General features: G+C 34.3%; 1 protein-coding gene across 2 annotated transcripts in view; it reads left to right on the forward strand.

Annotated features, from left to right (window-relative positions):
- The window catches only part of pcdh9 (protocadherin 9), a 1048626-nt gene that overhangs the window by 685527 nt on the left and 339617 nt on the right, over positions 1-23482 (forward strand). For both annotated transcript variants that reach the window (XM_031897111.1, XM_031897110.1), the window contains exon 5: positions 16755-16814. In XM_031897111.1, the coding sequence (XP_031752971.1) occupies positions 16755-16814 (60 nt within the window). The remainder of the gene's footprint in view (positions 1-16754; positions 16815-23482) is intronic.

The raw sequence follows: 23482 nt of genomic DNA on the forward strand, positions 1-23482 counted from the left end.
CTGATTTACTAACCCACGAATCCGACCCGAATTGGAAAAGTTCCGACTTGAAAACGAACATTTTGCGACTTTTTCGTATGTTTTGCGATTTTTTCGGATTCTGTACGAATTTTTCGTTACCAATACGATTTTTGCGTAAAAACGCGAGTTTTTCGTATCCATTACGAAAGTTGCGTAAAAAGTTGCACATTTTGCGTAGCGTTAAAACTTACGCGAAAAGTTGCGCATTTTTCGTAGCGTTAAAACTTAACGCTACGAAAAATGCGCAACTTTTCGTGTAAGTTTTAACGCTACACAAAATGCGCAACTTTTTACGTAACTTTCGTAAAGGATAGGAAAACTCGCGTTTTTACGCAAAAATCGTATTGGATCCGAAAAATTCGTAAAGAATCCGAAAAAATCGCAAAACATACGAAAAAATCGCAAAGTACCGATCATTACGAAAAAAACGCAATCGGACTCCATTCGACCCATTCGTGGGTAAGTAAATCAGCCCCTATGTATATGTAGATATTTTTTACATTTTGAAACCTAAATCTTGTAACAGAAGTGGAATTACACACAAATTCAAGCATATTTTGAAAGTTTAGGTTGTTCTTAAAAAAAAAACAAAAAAAAAAAAAACTAAAAGTCCCTCCAAGGAAAGGTCCCTAAAGTGAAAGAGCATAAAATGTTCAAAAACTGTTTGGAATAAAGGTTCCAAAGTGCCAAATCGGCTGGCAGTGAAAGGGTTAATTTGATTATCTCATAAAAATCACTGGTTTTAATATGCCAAAGCATATAATTTGCTAAATTCTTACTATTCTTACCCAACTGCCGGTTGGGTGTGATCTTCTGGGCACATGTTAGTTTTACTTGTGAGGATGACATAATTTTGCATGTATAAATATTATCTATACTCCAGACTCTTATGAAAAGGAACACTGACACATGAATAACAGTTTCATTTATTTTAAGTGTTTTCCAACGCTGTACTTTATTATATTTATTAATAGAGAAATGCTTTTTACATACAGCAAGATACGATGTGTAGCTTTCTGTTAAGTTAAAGGCATCTGCGTCTTTTTCTTTTGTTTAATAATAAAAATAGTCCAGTGATAACTGATCCACATAATCCATAGCTGCTATATGATTAATCCCTATTTACTGACTAATTCTACTGTTGAAACAGAAACAAATGTTTGAGTTATATCTGTATATAAATAATTTAGAAGGTCTAATAACAGATATACTTCCATTAGGGAACCTGATGATAGAAGACATTTGGTGTAGATACTGCGGGTGAAGCAGAATACTAGGCAGACAGAGAATTAGTTAGTTATGGACTAATGAGATCTCCCAGAGTAAAATGCCTGCTATCTAAAAGGTTCTGTTTGCTTTCCATTTGCAAGTAATGAAAGACTGCCAATCTGCAAAGTTGGCATATTTGAATAACTCATATTTTTGTAAATTACATCTGAATAATCAAATAAAATATCAAGTTTGCTCTTCTTAACAGAGAGATCAATGGTATTTGCTTAATTCCAATAGCTGTATGTTTAATGGACTAATCTTGTTCATTTTGACTCTCCATTTTGGATTTTCATTTTGTAGAACGAACCTCTGAAAAAACCTGGGGGGGCAATGGGAATGCCGCCTCCCGTGCATACTGCTCTCTGTACTGGCATGTTTACCACTCATGTGCTTCCTTTTATTTTGATGCAGCACGTGGATCAAATATTTTAAGGTGCCACAGCTATTTTCGGTTGCCCAATGTAGGTCTATCCTGTATAGTTTCTGAGCGTGCTTCTTGTCTGTTCTTGAGTTCCTGACCCTTGCCTGTCCATTGTCCATTGCTGCTTCACTGACAACCTTTTGCCAGTTTTTGACTTCGGTTTTGGATTCCGATTCTGTACCGCACTAATAGTTTGTTTATCCACTTGGACCTCTCTTACTGATTATGTTACCTCTATAACACATCTGCTTGCCCAGAATTCCTGCCTTGGTTCTCTCACTTTAAGTCCTGGTGGCATCCAATTAGCAGACGGCTCCTCCTGAAGTGAAAGGCGGCTGTTATAGGCAGAAGTGTGAGCCATGACTGGAATCTTGGCATTTGTTCTGGGTTTTGGGACACAACTGTTAAATACAGACACCCATGTATCTTTATTTTTTTACTTTGTTTGTGATGATGTATAACATTTCTTTTACCTTTTTACTAAATTTTTGTATATCTTACCAAATGTATTTTCACTTCGAAATGAAAAGTTATTATTAATGGCATGCAATGAAAATACATTATAGATCATTAATGGAAACACCTTTACATGCTCATGACCATTTGTAATACACATTTGTAAAAAAAAAAAAAACACCCATCATCAGTTTTTTTTTTTATAAAATATGTAACAATGAAACTCCAGGGTTCAACAACTGGTCAGTTTATCACTTACTGTAAAGAAGAAGGAAAGGCAAAGTCACTTGGGGGTGCCAAAATGTTAGGCACCCCCAAGTGACTTAAATCGCCTACCTTTTACCCCGAGCTGGTACCCCTGTACGGAGAGAACAGCACCAGCCCGGGGTAGCTGCAGCGCTTCCTCCTTTGCTAGCGCGCCCATGCGCAGTAGAGTGAAAAGCTGAACTTTAACAGAAAAGTCAGCTTTTCGCTCTACTGTGCATGCGCCTGTCGTTAAGTCATTGTAAAACGAAGGCGGAAGAAGGAAGCGCTCACTACAGGTACCCCGGGCTGGTGCTGTTCTCTCCTAACCGGGGCACCAGCCCGGGGTACAAGGTAAGCGATTAAAGTCACTTGGGGGTGCCTAACATTTTGGCACCCCCAAGTGACTTTGCCTTTCCTTCTCCTTTAAACAATTCTTTATGGAGCAGATGTCCAAAGATCCTTGCTCAAACAAATACTAACACCAATGTGTAATTGAGCTCTGCATGCAAAAAGACCCCTTTTTCCTGACCTATGAATGCAGATGAATTAGGCATTTTCTGTGGGCCCTTTTAATTCATACATTTTTTTGATAGTTCTGATCATAGAATGGAGTGCTTCCACCAGTGCAGAACACGTGTATGGTAGGCACATTTCACACATTTTTCGCATTCTGCAGCAGTTTCACAAATTTTGCAGCAAAGCGAAACTTTGGATAAATTTACTCATCACTACTGGTGGTGCATTTTTTTTTAATTAGGGTGGTGCCAAGATTGCAATGCAGTGTTGGAAGGTTTACTCTCAGGGTCTTTCTTATTGCGCCACTACTGTTTTATTCAGTATATATTGTGAGAGATGCAATGAATAAGATCATTGTTTGGTGTATTTCCACCAGTGTTAAATGTGGGATACAAGTAGCACCAGGTAAAATGCCTGGTTTTGCAGCAGGTAATGCTGTGTTCAAGTTATTGGCTTAGGAAAAGCCAAATTAATAGGTCCCTGGAGTGAATGGAGAGAGAGCAGGAAAGACCTTCCATTCCATACTCCGTTTATTGTTTTCAGTTGGCCAGCTCTAGGGAGCTGCCTGTTTAGGCTGCAGGTGAGCAGCAAATAAAAGGGCTGTGGGATTACACAGTAGGGGTTGAGTTGAAGTTGGTTCTTGACTCCATGTAGGTCACTCTCAGAGCAGGGCACAGGGCAGGAACTCCCAGAAATATATTTATGTCTATCAAATATATTCTGTCTATCAAAAATATTATTATTATTATTTTTTTTAATTATTATCACCCCTTCAAGAAAAAGTATAATACATAGTATATGTTGGAAACCATAACAGTTCAAAAATCTTTACTGTCACACAAAGGTTATTGCTGACATACAACCTAAAGCCTTTACAAACTACACGTGTGCCTTACCTCAAAAACAAGTGGGGAACAAAAAGATTGTATGTTTATAATGATTTCTTAATAGTAATTATTGTTGCCCTTTGTAAAAGACTAACAAGGGCTGATAAATTGCAAATTGCAATATTGTATGCAAATTAGTTTTTTTACTTATAGGGTAACTATTACTACTTTTACGAGTATGGGATCTGTTATGTAATGCTTGGTACTCAGAGTGTTTGAGATACAGGATCTATCTGTAATGTGGATCACCATGCCTTATGGGTACTAAAAATAAAAACAAATCAATAGGACTGTTTGTTAAAAATGAAGAATTAACTTTTTAAATACCACACTATGTTAAATAGCATTATGATATGTATTATTATTATTATTATTATTATTATTATTATTATTATTATTATTAATAAAAATCATAATAATAATAATCATAATAATACTCATAATAATAATATTATTGATACACCTGCCAACAAAACACATTTCTCACATTTTTTTTTTCAGTTATAGATAATTTGAGCCTCTGAGTTTATGGCAGATAAACAATTTTCACCCAACAAATTCAGTATGATTGCTCAAAATTAAGTTGCTCGTAGGTGTCATAAACCCATTCAAAAGTCTCACCGGGGGGGGGGGGGACACAGTGGCACACATAGATATACAAAAATAAATAAATATAATACTAAAAAAAAATCTTAAACCTGAGTGACATTTTTGATTTACTCTGTAAAAAATCTTGTGCTGAATAATGCAGATTTATGTTCTATGTATGGGGATTGTGAGACACGCTTATGTGTATGCATTATAGATAGGTATCTAGATAAGATAATCAGAAAGCAGCACATGGAGCCATCTACTTAGGCATTTAATTTGCAGCATATGTGCCCATTTTCTATAGTACGGTTGTCAATCTAAGCTGTGAATTCTTTGCTTTGACTCTTTGCTTACTGGATTTTTTTTGCGAGCTGATCAATACAGATTCCATTAGAAATGATTAAGGTGAAGCTAGCCTGGTACAACCAATTAAATGTAGGATGATTAAATGGGATTTTAAATTGTGGTAGGGAAACAGTCAGATGCACTCTGAATGAAAATTCAAGGTGCAGAAGAGATTCATGTCTCCACCTAACCTTATATTTAAATGGTAAATGAAATGAAAATGCATTGAATATCCTCATAATGTAAATTGCCTTCACCTTATCACCTATGCTGACTATATAATAAAGGTATAATTATATAATCTTGCAAAGAAATCATGAGATAATAGCAATATTATTTAATAATAACTCCATCTTTATAATAGGTGTCTGAGAGTGACTAATATAAAAGAAACATGTCTGTAATGGGTTCTGCATATTGCCTAGAGAGTGTGTGCGTGCACACACACATTATATGAGCCAGGCCTCAGGGACAGTATGTACACTATAAATGTTTATAGGCTAAATCACAATATTTCTAGGGTGTACCTTTTAACATAAGTACATCTCAAATAAACACATTGTCCTCGGCTAAGTGGCGAGGTAAGACTTCTCTAAAACTGAATATGAATCTATTATTTTAGTGAGAATTGACAGATCCCTTATTCAGAAAACCTTAGTTCCCAAGCATTGGAGATAATAGTAATAGAATTTCCAGCACGTTGCACCTACATATGCTTCCCATCTTGCATGGTTTGGATGACATGCAAGCTTGGGTGTTTCAGGGTTGACTTGTGCGCTTCCCACCTCCTACCTCTGTTTATGTTTCATTCTATGGGGTATATTTATTATAAAGTGCAAGCCAATATCACCGGTGATGTTGCCCATAGCAACCAATCAGACCGTAGCTTTTGCTTTCTAACTTTTTTGTGACTGTTTAAATAAAATTGATGATTGGTTGCTATGGACAACATCACTGGTGATGTGGCTTACTCAATATAATAAATATGCACCTAAGAGTGCAAAAAGTTAATCCTCTGGGGGCAAAACACTTTGCATAAGAAATTTATTGCACAGTATTTGTTAAACCCAATATAAGATTTGTTATCATGCAGTATGATTTTCTATTACACTGTACACACTTTTTTTTAGCAACATGAAACAGTGATGTATTCCTTTTACCTAAAATATCCATCATATTTAATGATCTCCTGTTTTAGCAAAATTAATTTGTAAGTGCAAATGTTATGTTCACAGATATACCATTTTTGCTTTGGGACAAAAATAACATAATAGTGTTGATCTGGGCCTATCTTCATAACTTGTAAGCATAAGATGCTATCGACCCCTATTAGATTTCCTCTTATATCTAAGATCGATGTGTGAGAAAGCAACACATCTATCAAATAAGTGAATGTGACATTAACCAGTTTTCAGATCAGTTATCCAATATTTTATTTGATTCATGCGTTTTGTAAGATTAATTTTAAATTGTATTGTTTTCATCAATGTACTGTACCCTATTACCAATTTAAGTGTTTAGCAATCATTAAATTGATACGCACAAACCTACAACCCCTGTGGCTTTTCTGCCCTTATCAGCTCTTTGTTTAAAGTATCAAAGTTACTGAACAAACAACACAATAAGCAACGTGGCTTTAATAGACATTGGGATTTTAGTCCAATTGCCTTTCTTCTCTATAATAGTTGGATTTTTTTCTATGCAACTTGTAATAAAAGATGCTATGTTTGCCCAGGAGCAGAATCCCATAACCAGTCGGAAGATGCCATTTACTGGTCACCTGTTTAAAAGCAAATGTTATTGGTTGTTATGGGTTACTGCTCCTGGGCAAACTTAGCGCCTTTTATTACCTATGGGGGGTATATACCTTTTACTTGTAAAATACATTTCAGTAAAATATTAATTTTATATCTGCTGCTACATACAGTTTAAAGAGGATATAAACCTTCCACCACAATTTTTAGAAAATCTGCACATTGCCATCGCAATCTATTTTTTATCCTCTAGTCATTTAAATAAAAAAGATAATTCTGGGAGGGTTTATACAGTCTTCATTGTGCCTACATTAAACACTAAATAACTGAACAAAAATAAACTAAAAAACGCTTGCCAAAAATACGCCCCATATCTGTAAAATCCTCCTACCTATGCCTGCACCGATTGGATGGGTTTAAATAGGATTGGTGGGTTTAAATGGCGCCAAGATAGGGGTACAAATAGGTAGCTTAGTGTTTCACGCTTACAGTCCATTTTAGACAGTGCAGGAAAACGCCCACCCTCCCGTCCCAAGCAGGTGAGTTGGTATTATAATTTGGCTGGCGGAGTGGTTGAGTCTGGGAACCAATGGTTGCATGGTTATTGGTGGTTGGCACGCCTGGCACCTCAGGGGTAAGGAGGTGTGTCAGGAAGTGAGTTTGTTGAGGAGTAGGTGGTTCCGGGATAGGACGGCAGCTGGCAGCGCTAGTGGCGTTGCGCAGTTATTAGATTGTTACAGTTGTTTGTTATACAAATGTTCAAGTTATCATATGTTCATGATATGTTATCTTATTTTCATGTTATGTTTGTTTATGTTTATCATATGTTTGTGTTATGCTATTTGCTTACGGTATGTGCTAATTTAAACTTCAGTTGTTAATAAATGTTCTGCGGCCCTTTCCTTCCAAAATTTGGGGGCACATTTACTAACCCACGAACGGGCCGAATGCGTCCGATTGCGTTTTTTTCTGCGTCTTTACGATTTTTGCGTAAAAACGCAAGTTTTTCGTAGCCATTACGAAAGTTGCGCAAAGTCACGATTTTTTTCGTAGCGTTAAAACTTAACGCTACGAAAAAGGCGCGACTTTGCGCAAAAATCATAAAGACGCCGAAAAACTCGCGTTTTTACGCAAAAATCGTAAAGACGGCGAAAAACTCGCGTTTTTACGCAAAAAATGTAAAGACGCCGAAAAACTCGCGTTTTTACGCAAAAATCGTAAAGACGCCGAAAAAATCGCAAAAAATACGAAAAAGTCGCAAAATGTTCGTTTCCAATCGGAATTTTTCCAATTCGGATTCGAAATCGTGTCTTAGTAAATCAGCCCCTTGGTGTCTGTGTGATTCTTATGGGATTGGAGGGGTGGTGGTAGGTTGATAAGGGGTGGAACAAATCCCAATGATGCGCCTGTCAAGGCTTTTATGCTTTTATCCCTAGTTCATAATACTTGGCATAACTTTGTGTTGATAAGTATATCAATTTTCATCAGTTTTGCATGACAGCAGGTAGGCATCTGAGCAGTTTGGCAGTTCCTAATACTTATAAGTTTAATTACTTCAAAGTTAGAAATGCATTTATTGTTCCCATTTTTACTTGCATTCAAATATAATTATTATATAGCATAGTATAATGTCTGTCACACTGTACAGTGTGGATTTTCCAATCTGTTTCATGCAAAACATGCATAATCATGAAGCATTATCTGGCCCTGTGTTGACAAAATGATCATTTTATTTCACTTGTTGCTTGTTATAGCAAAAATACTTATATTTCATTTTTATGTTCCAAAGACTGATCTTTGAATATAATTGATTGACATTTTAATGGTGAAATCCTACATCAGACGTTGCCATGGTAATGTGATTGGTACTTTGAAAGCCTTTCCTTTAAATGAAATGCCTTCAAGTAAAAATTGCTCTAGAACTTAGCAAGGATGTCATTTATTGCACTCACATTCACATAGGCAACATTACTGGACTAGCGTATAAAAGAAATGGTTTTCAGAAAATCATACTGCTAGGATTTAAGCAACAGGGAATCTTGATGGCTTTTGTGCTGCTTGTGCCTATATATGAAATTGTACAGGATGACCTTCCTATGATTCAGAGTTTCTGTATAACGGATTTTTGGATAAATAATTCCATACCTATATATATTGTACAATCATTATGAAAGAGACAGCACTTATGGGACTTAGTTAAATAAACAAATGTAATTCTGGATTGATGCTTCAGTCTTTACACAGATCTTTCTCAAGACGAATTGTGAATCCCAACCCTACAAGTAAATACCCCAGTGAATACCTCATATTTTGGTGGTAAAATTACATTATAGTAACATCATCACCTTTCAAATATTTACTCTTGTGTAAAACCTCATCTAAAACAGGTGACAAGTCCCCTTAAGTCAGTGTTGAACTATTTTGTAACTTTATATTACAGAAAGTATTGCAGTCCTAATGCAAAATGAAAATATGCAGAGCAATTCTGATGCAGCCCAGTAGTCAAGTAAAATGCAGTGCAACAAAGAACAGAGGAACAGCCAGATGATCAATGTTGCTATTATATATAATTCTGCCACAGTTATTACAGCAAATATGCTTTTAGAGCAATTTATTTTTACTAGACTTAAATGAATATAAAATGTAATATGTTAAAATGTAGCGTAGAGCTGCTTTTGTAAGCTTTAGGAATGCAATTGCTTTAGAAGTGCTAAATATTGTTTCCTATAAAAAGGAAGTTTATATGATATGTCATTATGTTATGTGCTCCTGATTAAAGATATTAAGAAAGAATTGGATTACATTCATAGTGACAATGACAATTTTGTGATTCCACTGGAAGCTCTAAAGAATCAATTAAAGTCTCACACCATATCCTCCAGTACCAATCACTATAGTTGCTAGAATAATTAATTGTGAGATTATTTCCAGACAATAAAAAGCTAAACAGATAATCTAAATGGTGTCTTTTCAAAAAGAAAAACACATTAAACTTTCTTAATAATTGAAAGGATTACGCATACAGACTTGAAATCCAAATACCTACTGAAGTTTTCTTATTGAGTAGCCATTCCATGTTCTTGAATAAACTTCAGTTTTATATGTCTATGAAGGTTTTCATGTCAATTCATGTCAAGATATACATATATATATATATATATATATATATATATATATATATATATATAAGCTCTTAATTTTACAAAAAAGTCTAAACTGAAAAAGTTGCAAAGTTGCAGTCACAAAACTGGCACAAAAAAACAGTGTCAAAATCCAAAAAAAAACATGAGGATTTTAGCTGGAGAATTGTCAGATTCAGATTTTTAGCAACTTTTGTTTTGCAACTTTTAGTGGTAGAAAATCTGAATCGGGAAAAAAAAATCTGACCGTTAATAAATGACCCTAGTCTAAAGCAACTGGACTTTGATTTTTTTTGAAAACTCTTCACCACTCTCCTCAGTGGCTTCTTCAGTTCACTGAACTGATGAAGCTGCTCGGATAAGTAGTTCAACATTTTTAAGAAAATCCAGTTCAGTTGTTTTAGACTTAATTTTACTTTATACTGTATACATACACAATAGCCATATATATTAATTGGTTTGTTGTCATACAGTAAAATTTTGTAGTTGACTACAAAGACACAACATTGTAAATAACAAGGGTAACTATCAAAATCTGTCACCAAAGACAAGGCGCAAAGAACTCAAACTTTAATACCTCAATTCTCAACACAGAAATAGAATTTAGAGAACAATATAATATAAATATCAGGATAAACTAATAAATGCATAGAGCTAAGGCAGCTGATGTGATTGAAGAGTTTCTACTTGGGAAAAGTATCAAACTGGATAATACAGAATTAGGATGAGTCCAAAGAAAGGCAACAAAGCTGATAAAGGGTATCACAAATCTCATTTATGAAGAATGCTTGGACAATGTTTACAAGTGGAAAAGATGCCCTTAAGGGGACATATGATAACTATGTATAAAAATATGAGACCATATCATAAACTCCCTGATGCTTTATTTATGAGTAGGTCCTTTCAGCAGAAACCATGGCATCCATTTAAGATTAGAAGAAAGCAGGTTCTATCTTTATATTTAGAAATAGGGATTTTTAAAGTGAATGCTGTGAAGCTGTGAAATTCTCTCCCGGAATCAGTTGTAATGGCAGATCCATTAGATAGCTTTAATAAAGGCTTCAATGGATTTATAGCAATAGAGAACAATACAGGGCTTCTGAAATTAGTTTGTAGAACAAAGATGATACAGGGAATGGTCCAATCACAATCTTGGAGTTAGTAATGAAGTGATCCCTCTGGAGAGACTTCAGATAGAATTTTTCATATTCATTTGGATCGTCTAGCAGTTAGCCAGGACTTGAATGTGTCTTATTTTGACTCTACTGTATGATACTATATAGAGAGTATGTTGGATCCTACAGGGCAGGCAAAGGTTCAAGGCTTTTGTGTTGTGCAGGGAACTATTCATAAAAAACCACACAGTTCAATGAAATCATATTTGTATAATACATAAGCTTATTCTATTCAACAGAAAACTTGCTTCTGTTTGTACACAGGTGATATAGCATTTAAGACTTGAAATTAAAACCGATTTAGGATTTCATTCAATATAGTCCTCTAACTTGAATATATTTAAGGACAGATTGTGTGTTCCATTGAGCTCATCCATGCTGCATCTGTAATTCTGCTAAATTAATGTGTAGAAGTAACAGAAAGACTGATAGACTGTCACAGATGATACTGAAATGATAACAGCCTGATGTGCGATAAAGATCTTTAGGCACAATTCTCACATTAATTATGTAGGAGTTGTGAAATTTCTGCTCTAAGTGATGCACTTTAAACTTTTCTTGACAAGTCACAATCAAGTTTAAAAAGCATGTTTTCCCTCAAATATAGGAATGCTTTCCCGTCTCCTAACTGTGCTATTTGAAAAATAAAATCGACACAAACAAATAAGGCTCAGTGAATAAAATAAACACAAACTAAGTCTCTAACCCAAATCCGCTCCTAAGGTGTGGTACAAAGTTAATGAAGCATTTGCTCTGTAACAAAACAAAATCCTAAAATTGCAAAATAGCAGGTGGATTAGATTAAAAATTCTAATTGTTTTTTATGTGACTTAAATTTTAGCTCTTGCAGAATCCATGCAAAAATCTACAGGATAAATATGTCAATATAACACTAAAACCTAACAATATAAAGAACAATGGGAAATTATATAATCAACAAGTTTCTTAGAACTAGTAACACAAAAAGGAATAGCAGCCTCTGTGCATTTTAAATAATATCATCTGCTTGTGGATTTATTTAAACTTTCCTACTAGTATTTATCAAATTTGATAATTGTGTCATTCAACAGAATGCGATCAGCTGGTCTGAGCAGTTAAACACCATTCTGCTATAAGGGGAAATGCACAGTGCAGCTTAAAAGAATTGTTCTAGCGTAGAAAATAAATAATTAAATCCTAATCTTAATCAATTGTTAATCTTAACTATCGTAAGGACAGGTACTGCTGGTAAAGAATTAATGGCAGTTAATAAATCTGCCTCCAATATAATTAAAAACCTATACAGAGTAACATTTTAATAGTCTCCTAAATCTAACCGACCCACTAAATTCATGACATTATTTTATATTTATTCACTTTGCAACATTCATTAAACCCTTTTAAGGTACCAAATTCCCAACAACTCTCCAGACAGGGTGACCTTCACATGTTACGTGAAAAGTTGTTTTCATTCTGTCATTGCATGCAAATCCTCTCGTTAATATTCTATACAGTTTCAATGCTATCATTTCTCTTCTTTTTTTCTCATTATCTCCAGTACAATGTCCTATGCTAAGAAGAAATTAACTTCTAATGAGTTTTGTCCTAGTTTTGTGTTAGTTGTTGTTTAAACAATCCTGCTTTGTGCGTGAAGTTGCAAAACTCAAGTCATGTTTAATTTGTTGCAAGAAAGACATTTTGGCAATATTTCAGGCTAGGACATAAAAAAATGAAAGCCTGTTGCTAGTCGAGATGTACCCTTTTATTGTTACCTTGTAAATGTCAATTACCTTGCTGCATAGTTTTACGAGTAACACAAGAAAAATAACCAAGTTAGTTTTATTTCTGTTGTGTACAGTATGATCAGTTTGTCTTTTGTCATTGTTCAGCAATAAAATCTGGAACATATAAAAGAAAGCTATGTTTCCTAAGTAGGCTTTCTCTTACATCTATTTATCATTAAACAGAGCAATGGTCCAATAAGAATATTATATATTTTTTTCTTATAAATATGTGTATTTGATATGATATGTGTTTTGGTTTAGGCATTCTTAATAGCTCCTTGTAACCCTATTACTGTTGATATGAAACAGCTATAGTTGTTAGGTATAGAAAATAGAAGAGTTATTGTTGTTCCCACTTATCAGACAAATCACAGCTTTGTAAAAGTTGAACCCTTTGTCAATGTCTAATTCCTTTTCCCAGAATTAGTTTTTATTATTCAAAAAATGATATAGCCTGTTCTTTAATATAACTAAAGTAAATGGAATACTTGGAGTTTTCAGTGTTAAAAATGCATTAGTAGCTGATAGCTCTGTTGATGTGTGACTTTATTTTTCTCTTTGATGCTTTATACAGTATGGTAAGAATCTGATTGAAAGAGAGATTGCAACCATTCTTCCAAGGATTAGAAATGTGATGAAAAGGTGGTAAAGTCTGCCAAGCTGCATTTGTGTTGCTCTTATCTTTTTAAAATGAAATGAAGACTTTTAGAGAATATACTTACTCTAAGAAGTGCAACAACAACATATAATATAGTAAACAAAAGGCTTACTCTTCCAAAGAGAAGATAAAAGAATCTATTATGTGTAGTCCCTATGTAGGTACAAGTAAAATCTACAGTCCTGCAATATGTTCTCTTTACAGTAATAAAAAAAAGCTACAGTACTATTCCTGTTATACACAATCTGATCTGAAACAGCAACAAACATATATTTAGGAAGAAAATGCATTTAGGTTTTAAAAGGTGGCTGAAGCTTGACAAAGTGTCTCAGACATGATTCGATGTGACATGTTAAAAGGTCATTTCAAATTATTTTTATTATGTTAATGTGGACACTATATTCTTTAGTTGCCAGGAATGTCATATATTTTTACATTTATGGTTTCGCTAACCCCAAGATATAGGGCAGGGTTCTGTCAGTTAATGATGCTCAACAAGCAGCATACAGGTTTAGGGGTATGAGAAGGAAGTAAGTAAGGTAATTTCTTTTAGTTATACTGTGTTTTATTTAGTTATTTTTAATAGACTTCCCCTGGGTGGTAGAGATATGGAGATATTTTGGCCTGGTAGTACCTTACAGCATCCCTCTTCTATTGGACAATGTTTAGGTGAGTCAGGCTGTACAGGGGTATTTCTCTCCTAAGGAACAGGGTAGGAGCTATGATTACTAGTGATTAGTGAAACTGACCCATTTCACTTCAATGGACATTTTTTTAACATGTTTTTCTCACGCCAAAATGTATGGCAAAATTTTAAGGACCTGGGACACGAGGTATCTGAAGTGAAGAGCATACACTGAAAATTGCATTTATTTATATTTGTAAAAATATTAACACAGATTAACAAAAAAAGGGACAAGAAAAAGATATACCTCAAAAACCTATAAAAAAGAAATAGAAAATTTGCTTTATAATACAATGGACAACAGTATCAAAATCAGAGGATAAAGTCTAGAAGAATGAGAACATAACAGACTTTTGCATTAGCAATCTGGTGATCATTTGCAACTGTAAATGAGGCCATCTCAGTGTAGTGTACAGGTAAAAAACCAGACTGCATAGGGTCCAGCAGATTTTGGCTGTAGACAAAATAAGTAATACAAAAAAAGACAAAACAATCTAGTAGTTTAGAGTCTAGCAATGCAATGCTTGGATGCCATTTGGATGAAGAGTTCAAAGTAACAGAAGCTAGAGAGGACTGGATTATATACAGTAAGTAAGATATGGAGTAAGGGAAGGTACACACATTTAAGTAACGATTAGGACAAAGGATTGAGCAGGTTGAAGGTGGAAAGGACAGGAGAAGCTGGAAGACTTTAGGCTCAGCAACAAGATCAAAGAGTTAAAGAGGGACAGAGGATTATTGGTGTCTGTGTGGCAAGCCAATAGTTTATGAAACAAAACAATTTTTCAGTGTGAATGAAATGTATAACCCACTCCAGATACCTTGTGCTTCGGTTTAAACAAAAAAATTACTTAACTCTGGAGCGCCCTCCTCTGTCCAGACTTCCCAGATGAGGTCTTATGGGGTAAAATAAAATAAATTTTAAAAAAAATAGCGTAATACAGTAATATGATATTAATAATCACCTCTCTAAAACGTGTTTATATCTAAAACAGTTTATGTATAGAATCTACTTTGTTTTTCAAGAAGTCTACTAAGTGCTGGGGAGTATGTGAACAATGAAGAAGGGAGCTGAATATGGAAAACAAGGGTTAGATTTTTTTTATCATCTATGAGTGTAGTAGTAAGCTTGCTTAGCCTGGGAGATGGCAACATGATATGAGACATTTATAATTGAGAAAGTAAAATTTTGTTCAGGATTTCCTTCAAATGTACCCTGCAGATTGTAAGTATCACTGTTAAATTCAGAAAAGAATAGTTTTTTTGTGAAACCAGATTAAGTAAGTGATTTTTCTTATTAGTGTCTGTATTTGTTGACTTGAATATTGAAGGAGGAGGGTAGATGTTATAAATATGACTACCCAAATCACCCAAGATAATGGCAAGCCAGGATTTAAAATCAGAGAGGAATGTAGCATAATGTTTTGTAAAAGTCTGTAAACAACATCCAACAGTGCAGAGAGAGGGTTTAACAGTAGAGGTAAAGTGATGTGTTTAAAGTAGCAATGACTGGGGAGAAGAACACTCACTCCCCCCATTTGGCCATTAGAATACTGCGTACAATGATTAAATGGAAAAGTCAGCCTGTACAGCAAATATAGATGGCTTACGTGATGTGCTAATTCATGCACCGAAATAATACACTTCAGGGGCAATGTAATATAAGTCGGTAATGGTAAAAAATTCACTATGCAAAAACAGTATAGGGATCACTTCAAGTTAGTGATGAGCGAATTTTTTTGCATCAAATCAAATTTGCGGTCGCATCAAAATAGGCGTGGTTGCAGCAAAAAAGACATGTGTGACAAAAAAAGATGTGGGCAACAAAAAAGTGGCATGTCAAATGCGTTTTGTGGATTTTTTGCCATTTCACAATTTTTTGTTGAAGTGAAACGGGACAGATTCGCTCAGGCACGTCTTAAAAGTATGCTATGCTCAATTACAATTTTCAATGCATTAACAGTCTAATGAAGATAATTGCATTGCAAAATGTGAAATTATTTTTATTTTGCCTTTTTTTCTGTTTACTGCTTTTATTACATTTCCTTTCTGTTATATTTTGCCATTTGTTGTGTTTCTCCTATTCCTTTCTGATATGTCAATAGCTTTTACCTTGAACTCTGGTAATATTTATTACTTTTCATCTCAGATCAGCATTTAAACTCTCTCTTCTCTGTTTTCTTTTCTTGTATGCTTGTGCTGCATTGCTTGTGCTGCTGACAATGAAAAGGGACTATAAATCCACAGAGCTCATGCAAGAGTAGGCATCTGAATGCCCCAGATGATCTTTAAGAAAAAACTGATATAAACGCAAATGTGCAAGTAATCATCCTGCAAATAAACTGAAATATTCATGTACATACAGTCTCAAAATGCCCCTCATTAGCTTGCCTAAAGAGGCAGTTCCCTTTTCAATAATGATATAGACAATGGTATTCTAAGTCATCCTGTTTTTGCATTCTTTTCAGTTTCTAATTTGACTTTTTATTCTGCAGCTTTAAATGTAAACTGAATAAAGCAGTGGTTGTTTAAACATGTTTAAGGGCCGGATTTAATTAAAATGATGATGTCATACAGTCTATGGAGTCTTTAAGCAGACTGAGAGCCGTGAAAATTCTTTGGAGGGCCACATCTGGCCAACGGTCCTCCAGTTGGACAGCCCAGGTCTAGATCAATGTTAGATCAATTGTAAGGCAAACTACCTATTTAAATCTTTTGATGATGATGATGGCTTATAAAACATACTGTAGAACAATACTATTTCTATTATTTGCTGGAAAAATGACAAAATGAGGATTTTTATATATATTTTTTTTATCCATAGGGGCAAGACTTACCGTTACATGAGATATTGAGTGCTTCTTGTGACAACAGTGCTATGCAGGTATGTTGTAAATTTAGTACAAATAAATTGGTGCTTTTTAGCAAGATGTTTTTATACTGTACTCGATATACTAAATCACCATGTAACTATAAACCTGTTAAATACCATTATAGTAGGTTAAGATTATTAGTGGCTGAATGGCTGTTTACTTCCTTTAAGTAAAGGAAACAAAGAATAGTTATTGACAGATGAGCTGGATTTCTGTTCTTGTAAAGCATGATAATACTACATTTAAAAAAATTGCTCATTAAAGGCCAGGTTTTTCATATAGCAAAAAAGGGAAAGTTAAGCTCAACCACTAAATTTTAAACCATTAGGCAGGGGTGCAATGAGGTTGTGACCACAAAATACATATAGAAAACAACAAGAGGTCCTCTGCACTTATCCATTATCAATAAATATAGGGCATTAAGACATTCTGTGCATTAAGTTACAAATAAATGTCCTCCCCTATATTGCAATATACTTCAAGCTGGCCAACTACATTATCCCTTCTGGCCAGTCCTACACTTACTTAGGTGATTCATTAAAGGAGAAGGAAAGGCTAATAAAGAGTTAATCTCAAGCTGCAGGTATACCTTCAGTTGTCTCAATAGTGCCCTTAAGTCTCCCCATATTTCACCTGTTCAGATGATCAGAAGCCAAACAGGAAGAAAAAACACTGAGCTGTGTAAAGAAAGTTCCCATAATGCCTTGCTCCTGCACAGACAACCAGACCAAGTGAATATGCTCCGTTAGACTATGAGGAAGCTTCCTGCTTATTGACTCAGATCCACATTCCTAAGAGGGGGGAGTGAGTTCTTAGCATTCTTGAGGAAGGGGGGAGCAGGAGAGAGCAGAGAGCAGGGAGCTGCGTGTCTCTGGCACATGAATTACAGACACAAGAAATATTTTCACAGAGAAGTCAGGGCAGCGTTTCTGTGAGTGCTTATGGCTGTATTTACATAGACCTTTCTGATAAAGCTTACTTAGTTTTTACCTTTCTTTCTCCTTTAAGAAATCTACTGTTTAAATATACATTTAACACAGGGACAAAGTTTTACCTGCAACTTACTTGTTTTCATGGTTAAACCCCCCAAATGGTTACCCTTTTATAGGTTCCACTGGGATCGCCTGACTGTAGCTGAGAAGAGTGGGAGCTACAACATGGAGCTGGCCAATGCTCCTCTAGAAACTATAGCAAAAAAGGGAAAGTTGTGCTCAGCCACTAAATTTTAAACCATAATAGCTAATTGAAACATGTTCAGGGAATGCCTGTACCATCTTATTATAGGGGTTTTGCACCATAATTAGAAATTATGTACTTGTTTATACTTTATTTAGATTAATTAAATTATTTAACTATTTAACATAATTAAAATCTATTTTTTTTCTAAATGGATTTGGTTCCATGTTATCATTACTATGTTAAACCTAATACTAAGATCAACAGTGGTACATTACCCAAGCAATTGTAAATATGCCTCACACAATACTTTCTAGAAAATGAAACAGTATAATGCTTTCTGTCAATAATCCATTTTTTCAACCATGCTATTCAGTTTGGAAAATGGTAAACATTTTTCAAATAATGAAGCTGCAATGTGTGAGTTCTCTTGAGGCATTTATTTTTATTTTTAACTAGAAAAAACTCTTGAGTGCAAGATTTAGTCACCAAACGGCCTTCAGGGAAAGTTTCTATTAGTCGCAAAATGTTGTATGTGTGAAATAATTAAATAGTGAGAAATGGTAAAGCGGAAAGATTTAGTTTAGTGTATATTCTGTTGGGTTATTCAGATCCCTGTATGCTAACCCTCTAATACAATAAGTAATAATCTTTTTGGATCAAGGGAGTAACATGCCTGGAAACACCCTGTCAAATAGAGCTATATAAAGTAATTAAAGGAAAACTATACCCCCAGAATGAATACTTAACCTACAATACAATATAAACAATAGTTTATATTATATTTAGTGACCTATGGAAGAATCTCACCAAACTGGAATATACATATATCAGTAAATATTGCCCTTTTACATCCTTTCCCTTGAGCCACCATTTAGAAATCATTAGGTCTGTGTGCTCCCTCGGAGATCACCTGACAGGAAATAATGCAGCTCTAACAGGAAAAGGTGTTGAAGCAAAATACAGAACTCTGTCTATTAATTGGCTGATGGGGCCTAGCATGTATGTGTGCTTTGGCTTTTTTGTATGCACTGTGAATCCTGTGATCCCAGGAGGTGACCCTTAATCCTTAAAATGACAATTTTCTATTTAGGATTACCCAATAGCACATACTACTAAAAAAGTATATTTTTATGAAAATGGTTTATTTAGATGAAGCAGGGTTTTACATATAAGCTTGTTTATGCAATATATTGTTATAGAGACCTACATTGTTTGGGGGTATATTTTGCCTTTAACATGAAATTATACAATCAAAACATGATGCTTAAACCATATATTAATATTGCCAGCAAAAATTTACTATGAAGGCACTGGCATCTTTTATAATATATTTAAGTGTTTTACTTAAAAACTACAATGATTGTCAGAAATAAACAATTAGGGGCTGGTTTATCAATGTTTAAATTCAGTTTTTTTCTGTGAATCTAGATTTGAGTTATAGTTTCCATAATCCGTATGATCTTTATTTATCGCAAGTTAAAAGTTAAAAAAAAGAACTTGAATGTAAAACTTTGGCATTTAGAAGCTTGCAAGTTTATGGAGAAGTGAGTAGGAGTTGCCCTAGACAAGTTGACAAGTTTTTTTAAATTTTGATTTTGTGAGAGTTTATAGACCCAATCTCATCTTAAAATTATCAGATTCAGTGATCTTTATATGATATATTGATTTTTTTTTTTTAAAGTAACATTACATAGTTATATAGGGTTGAAAAAAGAGCAGAGTTCATCAAGTTCAAACCTTCCAAGTAAACCCAGCACACACAACATTGTCATATTAGTGTGAAATACTCAGTAACCTATGGTAAAGGAGTCTTAATTTGATCTTACTTTCACAGAAGCAGGGTGCCTTGGCTTGGACTCCCCTGCTTAACATTACTAGTTATTCTTTTGAGGTGGAAGTCCCATGTAAACTAAACGGGGCCTCACATGTAAACATTAAGAGGGGCATTTATTAGCGGTTACATTTTTTTTCCCAAAAAGTTGCATATTTTCCAAGATCTACTATACGACAAAACTGCAACAATTCCAAATCTAAAAATTCTAAAGCTTGTCGGCATCATGTAGAAGTCACAGTTTTTGCCACTTTTCCATGACTTTTTCCTGACATTCATGTAAACTAGTTTATTTATAGATTTAAAAAAATGAGAAAAATTCGAGTTTTAGCAAATATGCCTCTAAAAGATAGAGGTCAAATTGTAAACTGTAAATGAGGTCTAATAAGGTATAGAACATGACAGAATAACAGCCCCTAATAGAATAAATGTAAATATTGCTCCTTTATTAAACAAATTATGTTATACATGAAGTGAAACATTTGTTTGGGATTTGGTAGGGTATGGGTTTAAAAGCAAGTGTAAGTAATGTTCTGTATGTATCTATTTTGGTTTGTTAACGTTCAGGTAACTTCCAGGTAACTACATGGAGCTACCCATTTAGCCCTGTGTGAAAGAGGATAGCCTCTGCAGTATTTACCAATGAATGCCTCTTTTATCATTGCTTGCTGCGACTCCAAGCTTCGGAAACACTTACCTTTACATTTGTCGATTTAAGTTGTTGTGTAAAGCAATCTGTCATTTTATTTCATATGTTTTCAGCAAATTTTTGAGCATGACTGACTCTTCAAAAAAAAATTTAGAAAAAAATCTTACTTTCTCTGATACAAAATCGTTCCCTCAGTGCGGAATTATGTCAGCTCATACAGTTTTTCCTTGTTTAAACTAACTAGGGTTTTAATGACAGAAAGTCTCCTCAGTGCATTTAGTTCCAACAAGCCCCTTCTTACTGTTAATTATCTGATGTTAAAACTGTGTTAATAACTGAGCCTTCTATTCTCATAATATTAAGCCATTTTTATATGTATTGTTGGTTTTGTCTTTATGCATGTTTGTAGTTAATGCAAGTTTATCATAGTTGTAATTATTATTGTTGGTGTTATGTCTCAGTGCATGTTTATCATTTATATTATTCTTTTAATACTAATTGTGTGTTTATGTAGTATACCTGAATCCAGTTTTCTCTAGGGGCTTCCAAGACTAACCTGCAAAAAAAATTGCTTTGCAATTACCTCTTCCTGTCTCCCACTGTCACATGGGAGACAATGATTAAACTGCACAGCTGCCATTACAAGCAGTGTTCAGTGTAGTGACATGGGCAGAATGCCTTGCTTCTTTATTTTGATCTTGCTGAATTAAATATATATGTTTTGGCTATGTTGCAGTTTCTGTAGCAAATCCCAAATCAAGGTAAAGGATGACTGGGAACAGCTATCACCTTAACAGCAAGCTAAAGGAAAAAAAGCACATACGTGGCAAATATACATTTATTTAGTATTATCAACCTGGACACTTTTAAACAAACAAGTTATATTCTTTAGAAAAGGAGCACAAGCATTCAGTGAATGCTATTTTGATAAAGTAAAGGCAAACTGCTTTCTCATTTAATGAACCCTTGAATATATTGATAAACAATACCAGCCCTTTGCAATTGTCAGAAAAAAAGGCTTTAACTTTAAAGTAAATTGGCTGCAAAAAAAGATTTTTTGTGACATTTTTGTCCTGGCTTTGCAGTCTTGACGTTTTGATAAATAATGGTTCCATGTGCCTCTTATTGTTTACCCTTTCTCCTAAGCCGCATGATCTTCTTGCTTTAGCAAATGATGTATTCTTTACATTATTAAGAAAGAAGTAGAAATCTAAATATATAAAGTCAAACTATTAATGGTAACCTCTAGGTCAACTACAGCATAATATATCACAGGTTGCACTAACCACTGGCAGCCTTTCATGTATTATTTAATTTTTAATAAGACACTATTTTATGAATTGTTGAAGACTTTAGCTATTGAACTCTGCAGATTCATATTTTCCCTTTGAATGTACCCTAGAGCTTTGTGTAAGTTACACTCCAATTTAAATTGATTAACGTCTATTTTCATTAAAGATCCTGGCTATGCCTGAAATCCCTATACAGAGACAACTGAGAATTCCTTGTGTAAATTTCATTGTTTCAATTTGCAGCAGGTCTTTTAGTTACTCAAGGAAAACATCTTCATTGTTAAAACAGCAACAATGCTGCTTTTTTTGCCTCTAAATTTGTTATAATATTTTGTTTAACTAGTTCTAGATACAGTCATAAGGATAAAAAGGAATTTTCATCTTCTGGGGCATGAGAATATATTTAATAAAGCTTTAAAAGAGTAATATGTAATGATGTTACTTGCTGTCCCCATTGCCTTTGAGCATTTTGGGTGGATAAAATGGAAATATAGTGGGTGATGTTTCTGCATGAACTACCAACCTCCTAAATGTTAATTTTCTACAGACAATACCCTTTGAAATTCCATAGATGTTAAGAGATACACAATAAAGCTTTCATCTACTTTTACTTATGCATTTTGCCAGTTTGCGTGAGCAGTTTACTTAGATCACGTAAATGGGTTAAGACAGGGATGTCAGTCCAGTGAGGCTTTGAACTGTGGTTGAACTTCAGTTATAATCATTCATGTATAGTAGGTAATTTATTTCACAGCTGGATGGCTATGGATTGATCATCTATAATTTGAGGAATTAGAATATATGCATGTAATTTGTCAGCAAGCAGAGTAAACTATGTATAACTAACAAACCCTTTCTAACTAGGCCACAAGAAAGATGGCAGAGACTAGATACATTTATTATTTTAATATCACGCCATTTGTATTTACAGACGCATACATATTAGTCATTTACATGGCCTTATTACTAATTATTGTTATGGAACAATGTATTACAATCAATCCATAACAATCATTATGATTTATGAACGCCAACATTCATAATGAGTAACCTTAATTGTTTATGGACCAGTCAAATCTTGCTGCTAACCCTGGAAAGTGCTTTCAGTAATATAGGTTCCATTAATATCAATACTGATACAAATCAACGTGAAAAACAAATTAAAGAAGAAAATGAACACTGCCAATAGCCTTCTATAGGATTCTTCATTCGAAATCAGTTTCTGTTTTGGTTGGTATGAGATAATGGATCCTGAAGACTTGGAGAATGATAAATGTTGATATTTATTAAAATGATCAAACTGGCCTATTGATTTGATCGGATATTGTTGTTAAGTCCTGAAAACTTCCGGCCAGTTCAAGTAATTGACCCATTACCGTTTGAAAATCTGATAATTAGCCCTACCAACAAGATATTGTGCGCTGGCCTAGTATTGTATGTGGTTTGTAAGAAAATAGTATAGGTATGGAACCTGTTATCCAGAATACCTGGAGTTTTACAGATAAAGGGTCTTTATGTAATTTTAATCTCCATACCTTAAATCTACTAAAATATCATTTAAATATTAAACCCAATAGGACTGTTTTGCCTTCAATAAGGATTAATTACATCTTAGTTGGGATCAAGTGCAAGATACTGTTTAATTATTACAGAGAAAAATGTGAATTATTTGATTACCATAGAGTCTACGGGAAATGGTCTATAACAGATCCTATACCTGTATTAGTA

This window comes from Xenopus tropicalis, chromosome 2, assembly GCF_000004195.4.
Source record: "Xenopus tropicalis strain Nigerian chromosome 2, UCB_Xtro_10.0, whole genome shotgun sequence".
NCBI lineage: Eukaryota > Metazoa > Chordata > Amphibia > Anura > Pipidae > Xenopus > Xenopus tropicalis.